This window comes from Cheilinus undulatus, linkage group 10, assembly GCF_018320785.1.
Source record: "Cheilinus undulatus linkage group 10, ASM1832078v1, whole genome shotgun sequence".
NCBI lineage: Eukaryota > Metazoa > Chordata > Actinopteri > Labriformes > Labridae > Cheilinus > Cheilinus undulatus.
The window spans coordinates 21882332-21898761 of NC_054874.1; the positions used below are offsets into that span (position 1 = coordinate 21882332).

General features: G+C 37.5%; 1 protein-coding gene across 1 annotated transcript in view; it reads right to left on the reverse strand.

Annotated features, from left to right (window-relative positions):
* Positions 1–559: 559 nt before the first annotated feature.
* Positions 560–16430, reverse strand: part of sh3rf2 (SH3 domain containing ring finger 2) — a 36773-nt gene continuing 20902 nt past the window's right edge. Inside the window, exons 6-11 of the mRNA XM_041797156.1 lie at positions 4629–4750; positions 2674–2844; positions 2213–2487; positions 1825–2129; positions 1438–1742; positions 560–1315 (exon numbers count right to left, since the gene is read on the reverse strand). Coding sequence (XP_041653090.1) covers positions 1135–1315; positions 1438–1742; positions 1825–2129; positions 2213–2487; positions 2674–2844; positions 4629–4750 — 1359 coding nt within the window. The 3' untranslated portion in view covers positions 560–1134. The remainder of the gene's footprint in view (positions 1316–1437; positions 1743–1824; positions 2130–2212; positions 2488–2673; positions 2845–4628; positions 4751–16430) is intronic.

The window sequence follows — 16430 nt, forward strand, 5'->3', positions numbered from 1 at the left end:
GCAAACATTCATCACCTTGACTAAGCTCAGATCAGCTACTGGAGCTGACTGAGGAAAAGGTCACAACTCATATCCAGCATCCTGATTTTTATTCAAGTTGTACCATGGCTACACACAATCAGACAGAACTGACTCAATAGTTAATGGGCTTGCTCACAGCATCAAACTATTTTTCTATTTATTGATTTACTATACTATTTAACTATTTAATTACCAAATTAAACCATTCATATCAAAAATGTCTCTGTTGGTGCCAAACAATAATGAAGCATTGCAAAACACTGTTCAGCTTATTTAAATTCTCCATTAGTGAGTTATTTCAAGACACAAAAAAAGAGAGTCCAACTTAAGCTCATTTTATTAACTAACACTGTTTTTTAAAAGCGTTTCCTGGTTCATTTTCCCAGTTTTATACACTGTGGACAATCAAACCTTTAGGTAATCCAGCCATGCTTTAGCCACATGATGCAGAGTAAAATTTTACATGTGGATTGCACAGTAACCCAAAAAGATAATGCTAAAAGATGGTAAAATACATACATTTTCTTTATTTACTTTTATAGTTTTGTTTGAAGTTGAAGTTTAAAATCACTAAGCTTCTGTTTTTAAGAAAAAATCTCCAGTGACGTAGCATAAAAGTAAGCTACTATTTTTATCATTCAAGGATTACTGGTCACGTCTGAAGTAAAACACCAAAGGACCAATGTTCTGGAAGTATAGTTTATTACCACATAAGCAGTACAGATATTTAAATTCATAATTTCTCTAAATATATTTAAATATAGTTGGTCTTCTTTGTGGGTTTTGACAAAGGCACTAACCATTGCGTGTAACATGGGTATTCAAGAAGGAACAGTCATTAGGTGGGTTTTTGTGCAAAATCTTATTATCGTACATGTGTAACAAACATGCACATATGTTGGAAGTACACAATATATCTCTGTAGAATGTTATCACGCTCTCATACTGTATGTAATCAGGAAAAAAATAAGCATATCCTTCATAAGATTGTCATTGGGCAGTATTAACCTTTGGACCTCTACACATGTCTTGTTGTTCAGCAGGTCAGTCAAGTCATTTTGGCAGTTTGAAGACATGGAATATAGAAATATACAGTACTAAAGCAGTTTTAAATCAGCTGAGCCTCTCCAGGGCTTGAAGAACACTGCAGTGGAATAAGCCCGTCTGCCCACTGCTCTCCTGAGTCACCAAAACCCGTCCATCGGGCCGAGGTCTGTGGACAAGGACCAGCTCCCCTTGAAGCAGACTGAGCTCTGAGTCTGTCTGGGCTAAATGTGTTGTGGCCACTCTGTGTCTGAAATAAAGAAGGAGAAAATACCAGAGGTTTTCTATCCAGCCTCTAAAATAAATAAAACTGTTAAAGTAAAATTGTAATCAATGCTATCTTTATTTTGAAACAAAAATATTAAAATTTACCTGCTAGGACTGAACTGAGCTGACACAGCAGGAAGAGATGGCTGGGACAGTGTTGATTTCTGTGGGTTAGAGTTTAAATCTGACATAGTTGCTTCAAGGCCTTTCCTAAGAATAGGGATTTTTCCTTCTTTGAGAATGATCCCTGGTCCATCTCTTCCCAGGGTGAGTGAGGGGGCCCACACTTCTAATGGAGGGGGGCCAGGACGGATGTTGGAGGGAACTTGACTTCCTGACGACCAGGAAGAAGTCCGAGGTCTTGTGGGAGGGGAGTCTTCATCTGTGAGGAACCGCACTGACTTTGCAGGCTTGGGAAATAAAACATTAACAGTTAGACACAGGCAAAATCAAACAAATGCAAGCTGATGCTGCTGTTCCTTGTAACCTTACCTTGTCTGAATTGTTCTTGTGTGAGTCAGGTCTGACTAGTATCGATTGAGGCCTACTGGACGGCTGTCTGTCATGCTGAAATGTTGCCTCATGTGAAGCAGTGAAGTCTCTGTCCTTAAAGCCTGCAGCAGCAGAGGGCGCTGCTGGCTCAGTCATCCAGCCCAATGGTCTGCTGGATTTGGATAGGATCCCACTGTTTTTCTTCCTCTGTAGGGCAGGTGAGTAGCCGGATGCCTGAACTTGTGCAAAGTGTTGCGAGTTGGACGGGACGTTCATATTGGACACTTGGGAGAAATAGTTTGATCCTGAAAAGACATTTAAATCATATTCTTGAATGATGCAAATCTAATTTAATCAAACTGTTTGATTATAGATGTTTAACTCTCACCTCTGTGGGGGTTAAAGATGCGTCTCACTGTCTCCCAGCCTTGTGAGCCCCCATACAGAAATGGTTTTCCAGCCCCTGTAGATGACATTGCATGCTGTGCTCCATTTGGCACAGATGGGACCTGCCCTGTTGAGTGTATCATTCCATCACCGTTTACCCTATCAAGAGCAAGGACCACAGCAGGATTCTTGGCAGCTGTTGGTTTCTTTCCAGCTGCTGTGTTGTACTGCGAGGACGAATTAGCTGCTTTGTTCTCCAGGAGTCTGGCCGAAGTTCTGCAGTAAGGCAATGACACTCTTTAGCACAAACTGAAGTTCCTTCCCTATAAAGCTTTTGATAGTTTGCATCTTAGATCAAAAACATTTAAAATTGTGCATGATGCATGCCATGCTGTCCTGCCCACATTGAATCACATTGTCATTAGCTCCCACTCTTTACAGTCAGGGATCACAGCCTCTCACCTGAGCACAGGCGAGATGTAGTTGCTGGGCAGGATGCCCACTTTGCCCGTTCTGAGCGATAGCCCACGCAGCCAGCCTTCTTTGAACTTTCCGTACACTCCCACCATCTCTCCTTTCCTCAGCTCCAGCTCTTCAGGCCGCCGTGGTTTGTAGGAGTACAGGACAGCACACCTGAGTCACAAAGGGTAAGTCTTAGTTATTTTCAAACTTCTATTTCAAATATACAGTGCTTATTAAAAGTATTCACCCCTTGGATTTTTTACCCTATTATTTATTTTATAAATTAATCATGGTCAATATAATTTAGGTTTATGACAAAAAGACAAAAAAAACTCTTTAATGTCAAAGGGAAAACAGGCTTCTACAAAGTGATGTCAATTAAATAAAAATATGTCATGCAAAATAAGTGACTGCATAAATATCCACCCCTTTTAAATTCACTGATCTAATTAAACAGAAGTCCTGCCAATTGGCTCTACGCATCTCACAATTAGCGAAATGGGGTGCAATGAATTTGTCTCAAGTGATTGCAGTATAAAGTCACCTATATCTGGAAGGTTTAGTCACTGGTAAATCAGCATTCCTACCTACCATTACACTATGAAGACAAAAGAACACTCCAAGCAACTCAGAGAAAAAGTTTTTGAAAAGTACAAGTCACAGGATGGATACAAAAAAAAATCCAAGGCATTGAACATCCCTTGAAGTTCAGTTAAATCCATCTCCAAGAAATGGAGGGCTTATGGCACATGTGTAAATCTGCCGTCCTCACAAACTGAGAGACTGTTCACGAAGGAGACTTGTAAGAGAGGCCACCAAGACACCTATGACTACTAAAGGAGTTACAAGCTGTTGCCTGGGTTCTTCACAAGTCAAAGATTTATGGGAGAGTGGCAAAGAGTGCATGTGTGTTATATATATGTTAATGTGCTTTCACACTCATCATTTCCATATATGGAGTTTTCAGTTACAGGTTGCCTACAATCACCTGATCCAAAATGTCCATTGGGATTTGGTAAGTGGGGCACAGCCATTATGAATGAATGGGAAGGGTGGAAAAATAGTACTCTACAGCTCTAAATGGACCACTACGCTGCAATTCACATAAGAAAATATCCACATACATTGAGTAAGATCACTACACTTTCAAAAAGACCACTCCAGATGCCACTCCTGTCAGCTAAGAACAGGAAACAGAGTCTACCAAAATTGGACAACAGAAGACTGGTAAAACGTTGCCTGGTCTGATAAGTCTCAATTAGGCTACAGCTGCGGCATTCAGATGGTCAGATTGTAGGGTCAGAATTTGGCGTGAACAACATTCCTTGTGACAACAGTTCAGGGTGGTGGTGTCATGGTCTGGGGATTATTTTCTTTGAAAACTTTGGGCCTCTACAGTACCAATTGAGCATGGTTTAAATGCCACAGTCTACTTGAGTATTGTAGTAGACCATGTCCATCTCTTTATGATCATAGTGAACCCATCTTCTGATTGCTACTTCCAGCAGGATAATGCACCATGTCACAAAGCTCAAATCATCTCAAACTGATTTCTTGAACATGAAAATGAGTTCACTGTATTCCAGTGGCCTCCATAGTTGCCAGATCTCAATCCAATAGAGAACCTTTGGGATGTGATGGTACTGGAGATTTGCATCATGGATCTGCAACCGACAAATCTGCAGCAACTGCATGATGCTATCACTTCAGTATGGACCAAAATCTCTGAGGAATGTTTCCAACACCTTGTTGAAATTGTGCCACGAAGAATTAAGGCAGGTCTGAAGACAATAGGGGTCCAAACGGGTACAAGCAAAGTGTACCTGATAAAGTGGCCAGTGAGTGTATATGCACAAACACAGGTTTCGTTTCTTTTGCATTTTTTATTGTCATTTCTTACATCAGGAATCTGAAAGCATCAAATCATTAATATACTGCTTAAAACAGTGACTCACACACTGATGGAGAGCTGCTGTGTGGAGGAGTTTTTGCTGTCTGCAGAGGCAGAGGACATTTGGGGGTTCACTAGAGCCATGGAGATGGTGGGCGGGGTCTCACTTGTCATCTTCTTATCACTCTGTAATAAGAATTCAAAAACGTCATTATATGGAAAGCAATCCATGATTCATGGCTCATCCTTAAAGAACACAAAGTAAAAACAAGACTCTACAGACATGTTAGTTCTTAGTAATAATTCATGTCATTAATGTTGCCATTTATCATCCAGACAAGTACTTGGAAGTCAATTAACTACCAAGTGTATCTCATAGTTTACATGCTCTTTTCAGGACAGTAACCAACTGAATGCTCAGTAAATACCAGCTCTGACGTTATTGATTACTGATTGAAAAATGCTAAAACACAGATCTTTCATGGGTTTATTTTCTCAAACATTCTCCGTCTTACATTTTTGTGTTATCATTTCTGACCATCACAGAACCAAAAAGTGCAATTGAGGCTTATCATTTTGAATCACTGGACCCAAACGCTGCACGGAGTGAGTCACATTTGAGAGGAAGAAGAAGAGAAGGACATGAAGTGCATTTGAAAATGTTTCATAATGTTGTCATCAGGCAAAGGCAACAAGAAAGAGCAAAGCTGAGCACAGAGAGGCAGGGACAGTTAGACAGCAGAGTAGAGTCCGGGGTAAATCTGATGTCACATTAAATACACAGCCCACTCTAATAATAAAACAAAATGAACTTGCTTTGTGTTCATGTGTTTTTGGTATTTATTAGTATGGTATTAGTATTAGTATTTATTAGTTTTTAAACATGCTGGTACAACCCCCCAAAAAATTTACGTTAATATTCGGTGTAATTTAAGAGAAAGTGTCTCCTCTTGATACATTTAATGCCAGTTTGTTGCACTTTTTTTGCTTAACAGGACATTTGATGGCAACTTTGGCATCCCCCGCAGGAATGACTGGTTTTAGTCATTTGGAGGCCCAGGAAAAGACCCCTCACCTAGGCTGAAGGCAAAGATTGCAAAGTAAATTTCCAGTAGTATTGACACCTGATTGATACAGCCACAAGTCTGATACACAGAATAATTTGCACTGATTTGTTTTTGATCATCAGAAAAAAATTTAGGCACTGTCTAAACTGTACGAAAACATTGGCAATATTTCCACATTTTGAGGATGTCTTTCAGAACAATCAAAAGTTCATTATTTTAGTAATCAGATGTCAAAAAGTAGAGAAACTTCGTAATCTTCAGTTCTATTTTGGAACGAAACAAGAGAGACAGCTGTCTAAATTGCAAAAATAAGTTGGCAATTTTGGAAAAATGGATAGAGCTGGAAATGAACAGAGCAAATATGCTGACAACATTTTGAAAAGTAGGTGGACTTGGTGGGGAAGCAAGGGCGTCCAAATCTTTAGACAGGGTTTAGAAGTTTGCTTGCATTTTTTGGCATTCAAAATTAAACACTGCCCAATATCTATTTTGAAAAAATATTCATATTTCTTAAAAAATTGATAAATTACCAAGCTGTGTAGAGATCACATCTCAAGGCCCCTTTAGAGAACTCATTCCCAAAGTCTGGGTTGGGCCCCACCATTGGGTCATGGGATATGTATTTTTCTGGGGTCACCAACTGAGTTTTCAAAATGATTGAAAAAAAAAGCATTGTCCCAGAATAGACAGCTACTGAAAACCCAAGGGGTGGAGCATGATATGGATTTTGTTTCAAACAGAATGTGTATACACAAAGATATAATATCCCTTCTATCCCTTTCCTTATAATGTCAAATAAGCTGAACTAAATCAATGACAGCAATCTTGTAGCTTGTGTTGAAATGAGGTTTATGAGGAGTGCTGTCTTTAGCATGTCACTCCACACTCTCTTGGATGTTTATTAGAGTTGGCATGTAGAGACTGCTGAGGCCATAACATATGATTTACTTTATTTTCTTACCCATCAATTATTCAGTGAACCCTCATGTTCTGCATGATAAAATATGCATTGGTTATATTTCCCTGCTCCTTTATTCAGGAAGTTCCTTTAATTTGTCTACTGAATGTTAGATGTGATTTGATGGCTATATTTTTAGCTGATGTCTAAAGAGATGAAGGTGTATACATTTTCTGCAATGCCTAAAACAGTCACAACAAAAGTTTTTAAACACCCTGGCAGGTTTCCTTCATCTTTTGTCTTTTATCTGTCTTTCTTTTTAAATCTGAGCACAGACAAAGTCTGACAGACTTGAAGTCAGGAGGCAGTGAGTCAGGCCTGACACAGCCGGTGACTAGCAGGGAGTGACACAGAGGTGTGGCTCACAGCCGTTAACAACAGTGTGATGATTAATCCTTAATTATGTCATTACCAAACTGAGCTGTGTCTTTTGGTGAAATCTTTATCATGGACTTCATCTTTCCCTACCAAACCAATGCACCAAGATTTTTTTCAATATTATGTGTTTTGTCTTGAGCAGTGGTTCTCATCTGGTCTACTGTCAGAATCCACCACCACCTCTTTAATACAGAATTATGACCCAAATTTCTTAAATTTCTTAAAGTTTAGATGGAACAAAACAAACAGAAACATTCGATTATGCTCTCTTTGTCATGATAGCATGTACATTTTTTTGCTTTCTGGAGATCTAGAGAAATTAATACATTATCACAAGAAAAAAGCATTGTTATCCCAAGATAATGACATAAATAAGATGTCGAGAAAACAACCAAAATGTACTCATTACCATAGCAAAATGAATTAAAATGAAATACATGGATGCACGTAGGCTCAGGGCTACACCATTGACTTTTTGCCACATTCTTTTCAGGCCACATAGTCATGGCCCACTGTAAACAGCTCTGTGGTCAACTTTTGGGTCCCAAACCACAAACTTTCAAACAGCTGACAAGTAAAAGACCACTATGCCTCCAATTCTATTTTTCTGCTTTTCAGACAGGATTAAAAAATACATAGTACTACCACTGCTGCCATTGATACTAAATGATATTCTTCAAACCATAAATCAGTGAGGTCTGGCCTGCCAGTGCATGGACCCTTCTCATAATTTAACACAAAAATAATTTTATCTTTATCTTATATAAAGAGTAAAACAGTGTGGTGGTGATGAAGTTTGCCTGCTTTACTTAGAGTATTTTGACCATCCTCAGCATTTTGTTTATGCTTTTGCTTTGGTTCTGTCTTGTAACACAGTAATCCTTTGTAGAGGATTTGAGATTTTCGGATTGGTATACTATCTCTGCTATGTATTGTATTAATATAAAACATTTGTAACTGAAGCAAAAACATTTACAATAACCTTGCTGTGCAGTGGGGGAGGCAGAAAACTCACAGATGGTTCAGCCATCTTGATCATTTTGACACAATTTGGCCCTTAGGGTACACTAATGGGGAAACTATGCCTTCGGTAGTAAACATTGTTGTCTTTCCCTTTAAAAATGTGTCCATTGCCTTTGATACTATTGATGACAGCATATTACTACAGTAGATGTCTCAGCGGCATGCTATTGGGTTTCCAGATTACAAATTGTTGGGTGGTAACTATTGTACCAGTAGAACCCAGGCCATTCAGTTAGAGCAGGGGTTCCCAAAATTTGAAGCCTGACCCACAAAGAAAAAACTGCATCCAAGATCCGGGACCCCCACCTCCCCTTGAGGGGGACAAAGAGCACGATGTTGCACAAAGCATCATGTACAAAATTTGCATTTTAGGTAGTTTTTATAACTTTTACTTACATTTAACCACAAATGTCACTTGATAACTATGTTTTTATCTGAAATTGATCTTATTTTAACAATATTTTTAACAATAAATAATAAAATTATGATTTTAAATAATATTAATTTACATTAATAAAGTATAAATAAATATTATATAATATGCCATAAATAATATAAATAATAGGGATGCACAGAAACGAAAATTCTTGGCCGAAACCGAAAACTGAAAATAAGGAAACCAAGGCCGAAAACCGAAAACCGATACACTGAAATAAATTATTATGCCAATTCTTAGTACCACTGCAATTATGGCTATGACTGTGTACTAACCTCACTAAAATCAATTGCAGTTGCATGAATTAATATTAATGCTTCAAAGAATAAATCAATTACAAAATTATGTAAATATTTATCAAGCACTGATATTCCAACAATGCACAATATAAAATAAAATAAAATTCAAAGTGGTTCTCAACCTTTTTTTTTAGTTGTGTACTCTCTGTGAAGTATTTTATCAGCCAAGTACCCCCTAAACAGCGCAAAACTTTTTGGACAAAAGGAAGACAAGAGTGCTGTGACAGCCATCTGATTTATCAAACTTTGTAACTGATAAATACTTTCAAATTACAAGATTTTTTTAATACACTCAACATTTTAAATGTTAAAAATGCATGACTAAATTTATGGCAGATCTTCTCATCACTAAACGTAGGAATTCATATGATTGTATTGAAAACAGTGAGTGGAAAGGGTTAAAACCATTTAAACCCAGAGGTGTGCACAACACTGCTCAGCTGCAGCGGTCTCTCTGGAACAATTTGGAAATAAAAACAGAGAACTAGAAAGAACTAAAAACCTGTAAATATTTAACAAATTATAAAAAAGACAGTTTAGTGCCCCTTTTTGGGATCATAATAAAGATCTCTTCTCAAAAATCAGGAACTTAGTTGTAGATCAGCATTTCTTCACAAAAAAAAAAATAATTAACCGTTTTATGAATGGAGTGATTGTGAATACAGTGATTACCAGGCATGTGCCAGTGTGGGCCAAACCATTCTGCCATGGGGGAGACTCAGGAGGTTTAAGGGTGATTAAATTTAATAACATACAAAATATTAACTCCACTTCATAAAGTTAAGGTCCTCACACTCCAGGCACAATTTTTTTGTGCAAATTATTCACAAAATATTTACATTTCGAACCTGTAGCGAATCAATGCAAGTTTCCACACCTGCAACATCATTTCGCAGCGCGACATTGCTGCGGGTATTTTTTCAAAGTTCCGCTCCAATGAGCGCACATGGTGGAGGTGCCGATTTTTGAGGCAGACAGAGGAACAAAAACGTCCTCCTCTCTAACACCACCTGATATTTGTCCTCTTTCATATCTGTCTGTAGTCAGTGCTTGTGTTTTTGCCTCTTTTTAAGCCTGGTAGAGAGGGAGACAGGCAGCAGGTAGCACGACATGTCTATGTCAACGCAAATGCACTACTCACACAGCTGGAGCTGTTTCTAAATTAACGGGACATTAGTGAAATATTTACCAACACAGTCTTCTCTGACCTCAGTCACAGGGCTTATAAATGCTCCGGATCTACCAGCTAAATGACTCCTCTGACCAGTCTGGAACACAAACAGGTGAGCCAATATGTGCGCTGTAGGTAAGTTAACTCCTCTCACAGTTGCTCCGGACGCGCAAAGAAAGGCGCTATTTGTCCTATATAGCCGGCATATATTTTAAAATCTGGAGTGCCTTCACGTACGCGTACCGCTATTTGTGAACCACTGATCCAAGCGCATGCTGGCTGCGGTTTTTGCTTGCGTCATCACAACGTCGTGTTTCTGCCTTGTCGTTTCGGTGATAAAAGTCTTTTAGCCAAAAACCAAAAAATGCACTTTTGGGCCATTTTCCACCAAAAATTTTTGGTGGCCGAATTTTCAGTGCATCCCTAATAAATAATATTACATCCCGCAACCCCCCCTTCACTGTCTAATGACCCCCAATTTGGGAACCACTTGGTTAAAGGATGTGACCCCTGACTTTCCACAAATTCACTAAGAGGATCTACTCTGGGCCCACTTTTATTTAGTATCTTTATGAACTGCCTTCCACAAAACATTCTTTTCATTTTTATGCTGATGACACAGTCATTTACTGCTGTAAACATATGCTTACACAAGTGTAACAAAACCAGCTCTGTCAAGCATCAACTTGTTCTAAATTCAGACAAAACTAAACGTATGTTCTTTGTATTGACAGGAACAGTAAAAATAAAGAGCATTACCAAAGGAATAATTACACAAGACGGTTGAGACACTGAGTTAGCATCTTTTCCTTTTTTTTAGTTTCAGGGTTTGATGGCAACTCGTCTTTATGGAGCATATTCAGTAGGATGTTAAAAAGATGATGATTCCACTTGATTTTTCCAACATGAATAAGTCTTTAGGGATGTGCCTTGTTCTTTTAGCTGATATCCAGTATGTCAATATGTACAGATTAATCTAAGCTGATACTGATACCAATACCAATATCCAAATACGTATTTCAGTTCAAAAACTTCAGCCTTTTTAACACATTTTACTGTATAAGGATGAACACAGAAACTAAGCTGAGTACTTAAAACCCTTTAGGCTAAAAAGATTGAGAATGAACAAAGAAGAAGACCTCCACTGGCAAAGGTCTGTTGGTCCAGCCCAAACTTTAAAAAACTTATTAGTACAAAAAGCAAAGATTTACTGTCTATATATGCTGATATTCACAGCCAAGATATCAGTTTTAAATATCGGCAAAAATTTTTATATCTGCCCATACCAATGTCAGGCTGATAGTATCTTGCACCCTGACACATCTTGTCTCTACTTTAATGTAAAACAGAAGTTAACAGTGTCTATGTTTTTACATGTTCTTGTATTTACATGTTCTTGACTATAGCAATTTACTGGACATGAATTATCTCTGCTCAGTCTTTAAATTCTGGACTATGTATATTACAGCGTACTGAAATTGAATCTAACAGTGGATTTCTTCCTCATAGCTTTACCTTACAATAATTCTCTGCCTTGTTAATAAAGCCATTCTGAGCAAGAATAAGGACTAAAAAGTTAGCACTGATGATAAATGATTTTGACATTTAAAAAGTTAAAAAGATACGTTTAAAGGCTCACAATCTGAGAAAAGTACATTTATTAGTTCAAAAAGGTCAAAACATTAAAATGAAAAATACTAATTTTTAAAAGCAAATATATTAGAAAGAAGTCAAAATCACGAGTTTAACAGGTCAAAATATTAAATAAAATTTAGAATCATGAAATTAAAAATCAAAATATGATTCAAAATTTTAAATTCTGAGTCTAAAAGATCAAACTATGGGATTATGAAGACAAAGTTTGGAGTTGAAATATGAGATAAAATACAGAATAATTGGCTAAACAGGTCAAAATATGAATAAAAAATCTGAATTAGGAATCTTAAAGCTCAAAGTAAATGCTCAAAGTATGAAATAAAAAGTCAAAATCCTAAGTTTGAGTCCTGATTGTGAGAAACAAAATTGAAAATGTGAAATTAAAACACTAATTAATTTCTTTCCCCACATTCCTGACTTCCTATCTAAATATTTTTCCCCCTTTTTTTAGATTTTGTGACTTAACAAGGATATCTTAAATTATCAAGGATACGTTTACATTTTTATATCTGAGGAAATTTGCAGACCTCATGCTGATGGGCTAGTTATAACAGAAATATGAAATCATCTTGCAGGCCGGATTTAACTGTTCCATGGGCTGGATCTGGCCCCCGGGCCTTGAGTTTGACACCCCTGCTTTAGAGTGTTCCCATTGCTGAAACTGTGTGTTGCTGCCCTTCTTAGCTAGGTCCACATTAAAAACGAGATCTCTGGGACTAACTTGGCTAAATTAAGATCGAATACAAAAGAATAAAGAGAGGAAATTGCTTTAGCTTTTTTTATCCCTGCAGAGATTTTCTTTTTCTTCCACTCAACCACTCCTCAAAGCATCACTGCTGGTGAATATATAGTACAACATGTGATCCCAGAGCTCTACCGATAATAAGCTGCAATGAATTCACACTGTACAAGAGAGGAGCACAAAAGAAGACATAAATAAGAGGCAGCCACTGCTCTAAGCAAAGTCACACTTGTCAAAGGCAGTGCTCTGAGGCAGAAGTAAAGCAAGAAAAAAGTTACAATATAGCGTCCTTAAGATATAGGAAAGAGGATGCTCAAGCATCTATGGCTTTTACCTACTTGTTTATTTTTATATTCATGCTAAAAGCAGCGATGAACACTTATTTTCCAATGTTGTGTAATGCAACGAGAAAAGGGGCCAGTGCTTCTTGATTTCATGTGTTGAATTATTTAGTTCTTTTCATTACTCAGTGTCCTTTTTCTATTCTTGGTTTGTGTTTTATCAGAATCACAGAGAGTGCTTCAGTTATGCAGAAGTCACGCAAAGGCCAGGTGCAGTGACCCGGCAGTGGCAGTGGCTATATTTACATGGTGAGGATACTGCAGTCATGCAGTAAATAAAGTCTGATTAGTTGTAAATGGTTGACAAAATCGTGCAGACATAATCCGTAAAGAAATACGGCAATTAAGATAATATTCATGTCTGGCTTTTTTGCCCTCCTTCAATCAGTCAGGGTCAAACAGAGGCCTTTTTTTTTTTTTAACAAAGTCATTATTTGGTGTTAGCATGAGTGCTTGCTTGTCTGTATGTCAGCACTGTGATTGACAGGCAACCGTTCCAGGGTCTACCTACCCATCTATCGCCCAGTGACAGCTGGGATTGGCTCCAGCACCCCACAACCCAAAACAAGACAAGTGGTATAAATAATGGAAAGTTATTGCTTTATGTACAGAGGCTTTAAGTGTTCAAAATTATATTCGCTATAAACATATCATAATAATATCATGAATACATTTATTTTGAAAAACAAAATACAATTTTGCTGACTGTCATAATAATTAAGTTTAATTCTATGTAGACACTTTTTCCACAAAGTAAGTTCAATGCAGGTCACATTAATTTGAATTTATTTAGGAATGTACTACTTTGAAACAGTGCTGACTGAGTGATAAAATGGTCTTAATAGGAGAAAGAGTTGAACTTATGTGGATAATGATGATGATCTTTTGACACTCTTCTTTAAAATGGTAGATTGAATTGCAATTACCCAACAAAAATAAAAACGACAGCTGGCTAGTCTCCAGATTTTTGGCTGTGCTTAAAGTTCAAGGAGAGTTCAACACAGCTGCTGCTGAGGAAAATGGAACATTTTTGTTTGAGAGAACTTACTGGAGGAGGACAGAGGAATGAACCCTGATTATTTCTCAGTTATAACTAAATTCAACCAGCCTTGGCTAGAAGGATTGTTGTAGTTTAATAGTTTACAATAAGTACTGCATGCTGTGCCATTCTCCACAACAATAAGGGACTTGATGTTGAAACCATTGTGTAATCCATGTGCCTTGATTGGACAATTAAATAAACAAGCATTTGGTCTTATATGAGTTAAAAATATCTAACCATCTGGTTTGTTCAATCCTTGAGCATAATCGGTATGCTCTTAAAACAACAGCTTTTTTTTTAATACAACGGCCAATATCAACTTTTAGTGGTATCATTTTTTTTGTGCAAACAGCTACCACTGTCTTTAACAAACAAACAAACAACAGACTACGCTTAATAAAACTACTGAACTGTAACTTTATGTAATTATCAACTTTGATAAGTTTCATTAAGCCGGTGTACTGTCAGACCCTTAGAGGACTAAAAGTTGTGTCAGCGGAGATGTGAATGTTGATAACATTACTAACAGTGTGAAAAACTGATACAAGTACACATTTAACAGCATCAGTCAGCTAAAGAAAGAGAGAGAGGAGGCCAAGGGATCAATAGAGAAAAAATATGTCTGAAAGTGTCTGAGAAAAATAAACAGGTAAGTTCACGTTTTATTGTTATTTTTTTACTCTGCTGCTGCGAAGTCGATATTATCATTCAGAAGATTGATTCATTTGATGAAAATATAAATGTCTTTACTGTTTAATGAATGCAAGGTTGTGTATGAGTGTGCATTTGTGTTGTAAAAGATCAGATTGTTGATGTTTGAGCTGGAAATGTCACATACGTTAATTTGGCGCTGTCCACGGTACTGGCATGTGTCACTCACAGAGAGGGAGAAAGGCTGTGAACAGCTGATTTTACTCTCATGGATATTTGGAGTGATTATTGTGATTCGTGTTTGCTCTGGTTTGTCCTTCTGACTGTATTGTTTAATGCAGTCTGTGACCCAGTGATTATGGATGCTATTGTTTATTGATCAGACCAAAACGCATCTTTCCTACTGCACACCTGTATGTGACGTAGACAGACAGACAGCAGCATAGAGAGAGGAGATAAAGTGGAGATGGTTTCATCCATAGGTGAACAGTAGGCTACTACAATATCCTGCATTAACTCTGTCTGACAGCAGGTGTAAGGAGTGTGTTTTGATGAATAAAGAAGTAATGATAATGATTATATCAGTATCATTAAGGATAAAAATAAATAATCCCTTGCTGATAATAGCACTTATAGATAAAAATGTGTACACTCTATTGTAGTTCTAAATCCATAAATGCATCAAAATGAAAATGCATATCAACATATCAATGGATGGCCACACACCTTTGCTCAGTCAGTTATGTTGATAGACAAAGACTTAGGCTAACTGACTGTGTCACCTTCACTGGAAGGTTCAAATGAGTCTTGCGGCTCTTCAAAGATTGTCTGGAAGGGGGTTCAGGCAAAACCAAAAACGTTCCTGACCCATGACCTAGAAGGAGACCCTGGGGTGGACCCGGAACTCGCTGGAAGGATTATATATCTCATCTGGCATGGGAACGCTTCGGAATCCTCAAGCTTATCTCACAGCTCCAGATAAGCGAAAGAAAATGGATGGATGGATGGATGGATGGAAGGAATGTCTTTAGTAAGTTAAGCACAAGACCTCCTTCAAATTATTTGGCAGTAAAGTTAAAGGTTAGTTAACATTTCATTTCACAAGTTTCTAATTTTATATTTTGCTTCTTAAGTTGATTGATTTCTTTGTATACTTGGATTCTTTATATTTATTACGTAGGTTTTATTTTTAGGAACCAGAATTTTCTAACAAAAGCTCTGATGCTGCTGCTTATATGGGTATAAATATAATATAAATATATTGGCTGCACTTTACTTTTGAGGAAAAAGTGTACATAACATCACTGTGTTAAGCTAATGAATAAAATATGCATTGGATGAAATACATTTGTGGGTGGGGTATGTGGGCAAAAAATTCCCAGCATACACAGGAAATTGTGTTTAAATGTTCTGATATTTCCTGCTATTCAGTAATCACTGTTAAGATTCTTTTGCACATGCTCCTGGTATAAGGGTCACTTTTGTGGTTGGATACTTTTGCACCATGAGTGAAGTGTTCCACTCAGTTTGTTACCTATCATCTTTGGGTATAGATGTGTTTATAAAGAGAACTTCAATGGAAAAGCATTTCCTGGTTAAGAGTTCCCCTCTGTTTTGCTTCCTTACATTGAGACACTTAGGCTTTTCACAAAACTCTCATTGTACCTCATCTGGGTGGACAACATGAAGTAGTATAGTGAGACATTTAGTTGATTCATTTATTTGACAAGGGTCACAACAAAACTGTTGAGCCAGAGTATACAATCAAACTAATTTACATGTGTAGCTCTGGGCAGGAAGATGTAAAAGTCAATGAGTAAAACGTGTTAGGTGAAAGTAGGGCTGGCCCAAGCTTACTTGGGGCCCTAAGCAAAGTTTGACTGGGGGTCCCCCAACCACTGATAACTGTTACTGTCAATGCTGGATAATCTGTACATATACAACTAATCTAGACCCCAGTAGAGAAAAAAAATGAGGTAAGAGAACTTGAGGTGTTGTTCATTTTATTTCAAACCACATTATAGATATTGAGAGAAATTCAACATACAATGTCATGTAACTTACTTTAGTTAAACCTGAAGTGATTTGTCTCAGTTGATTCT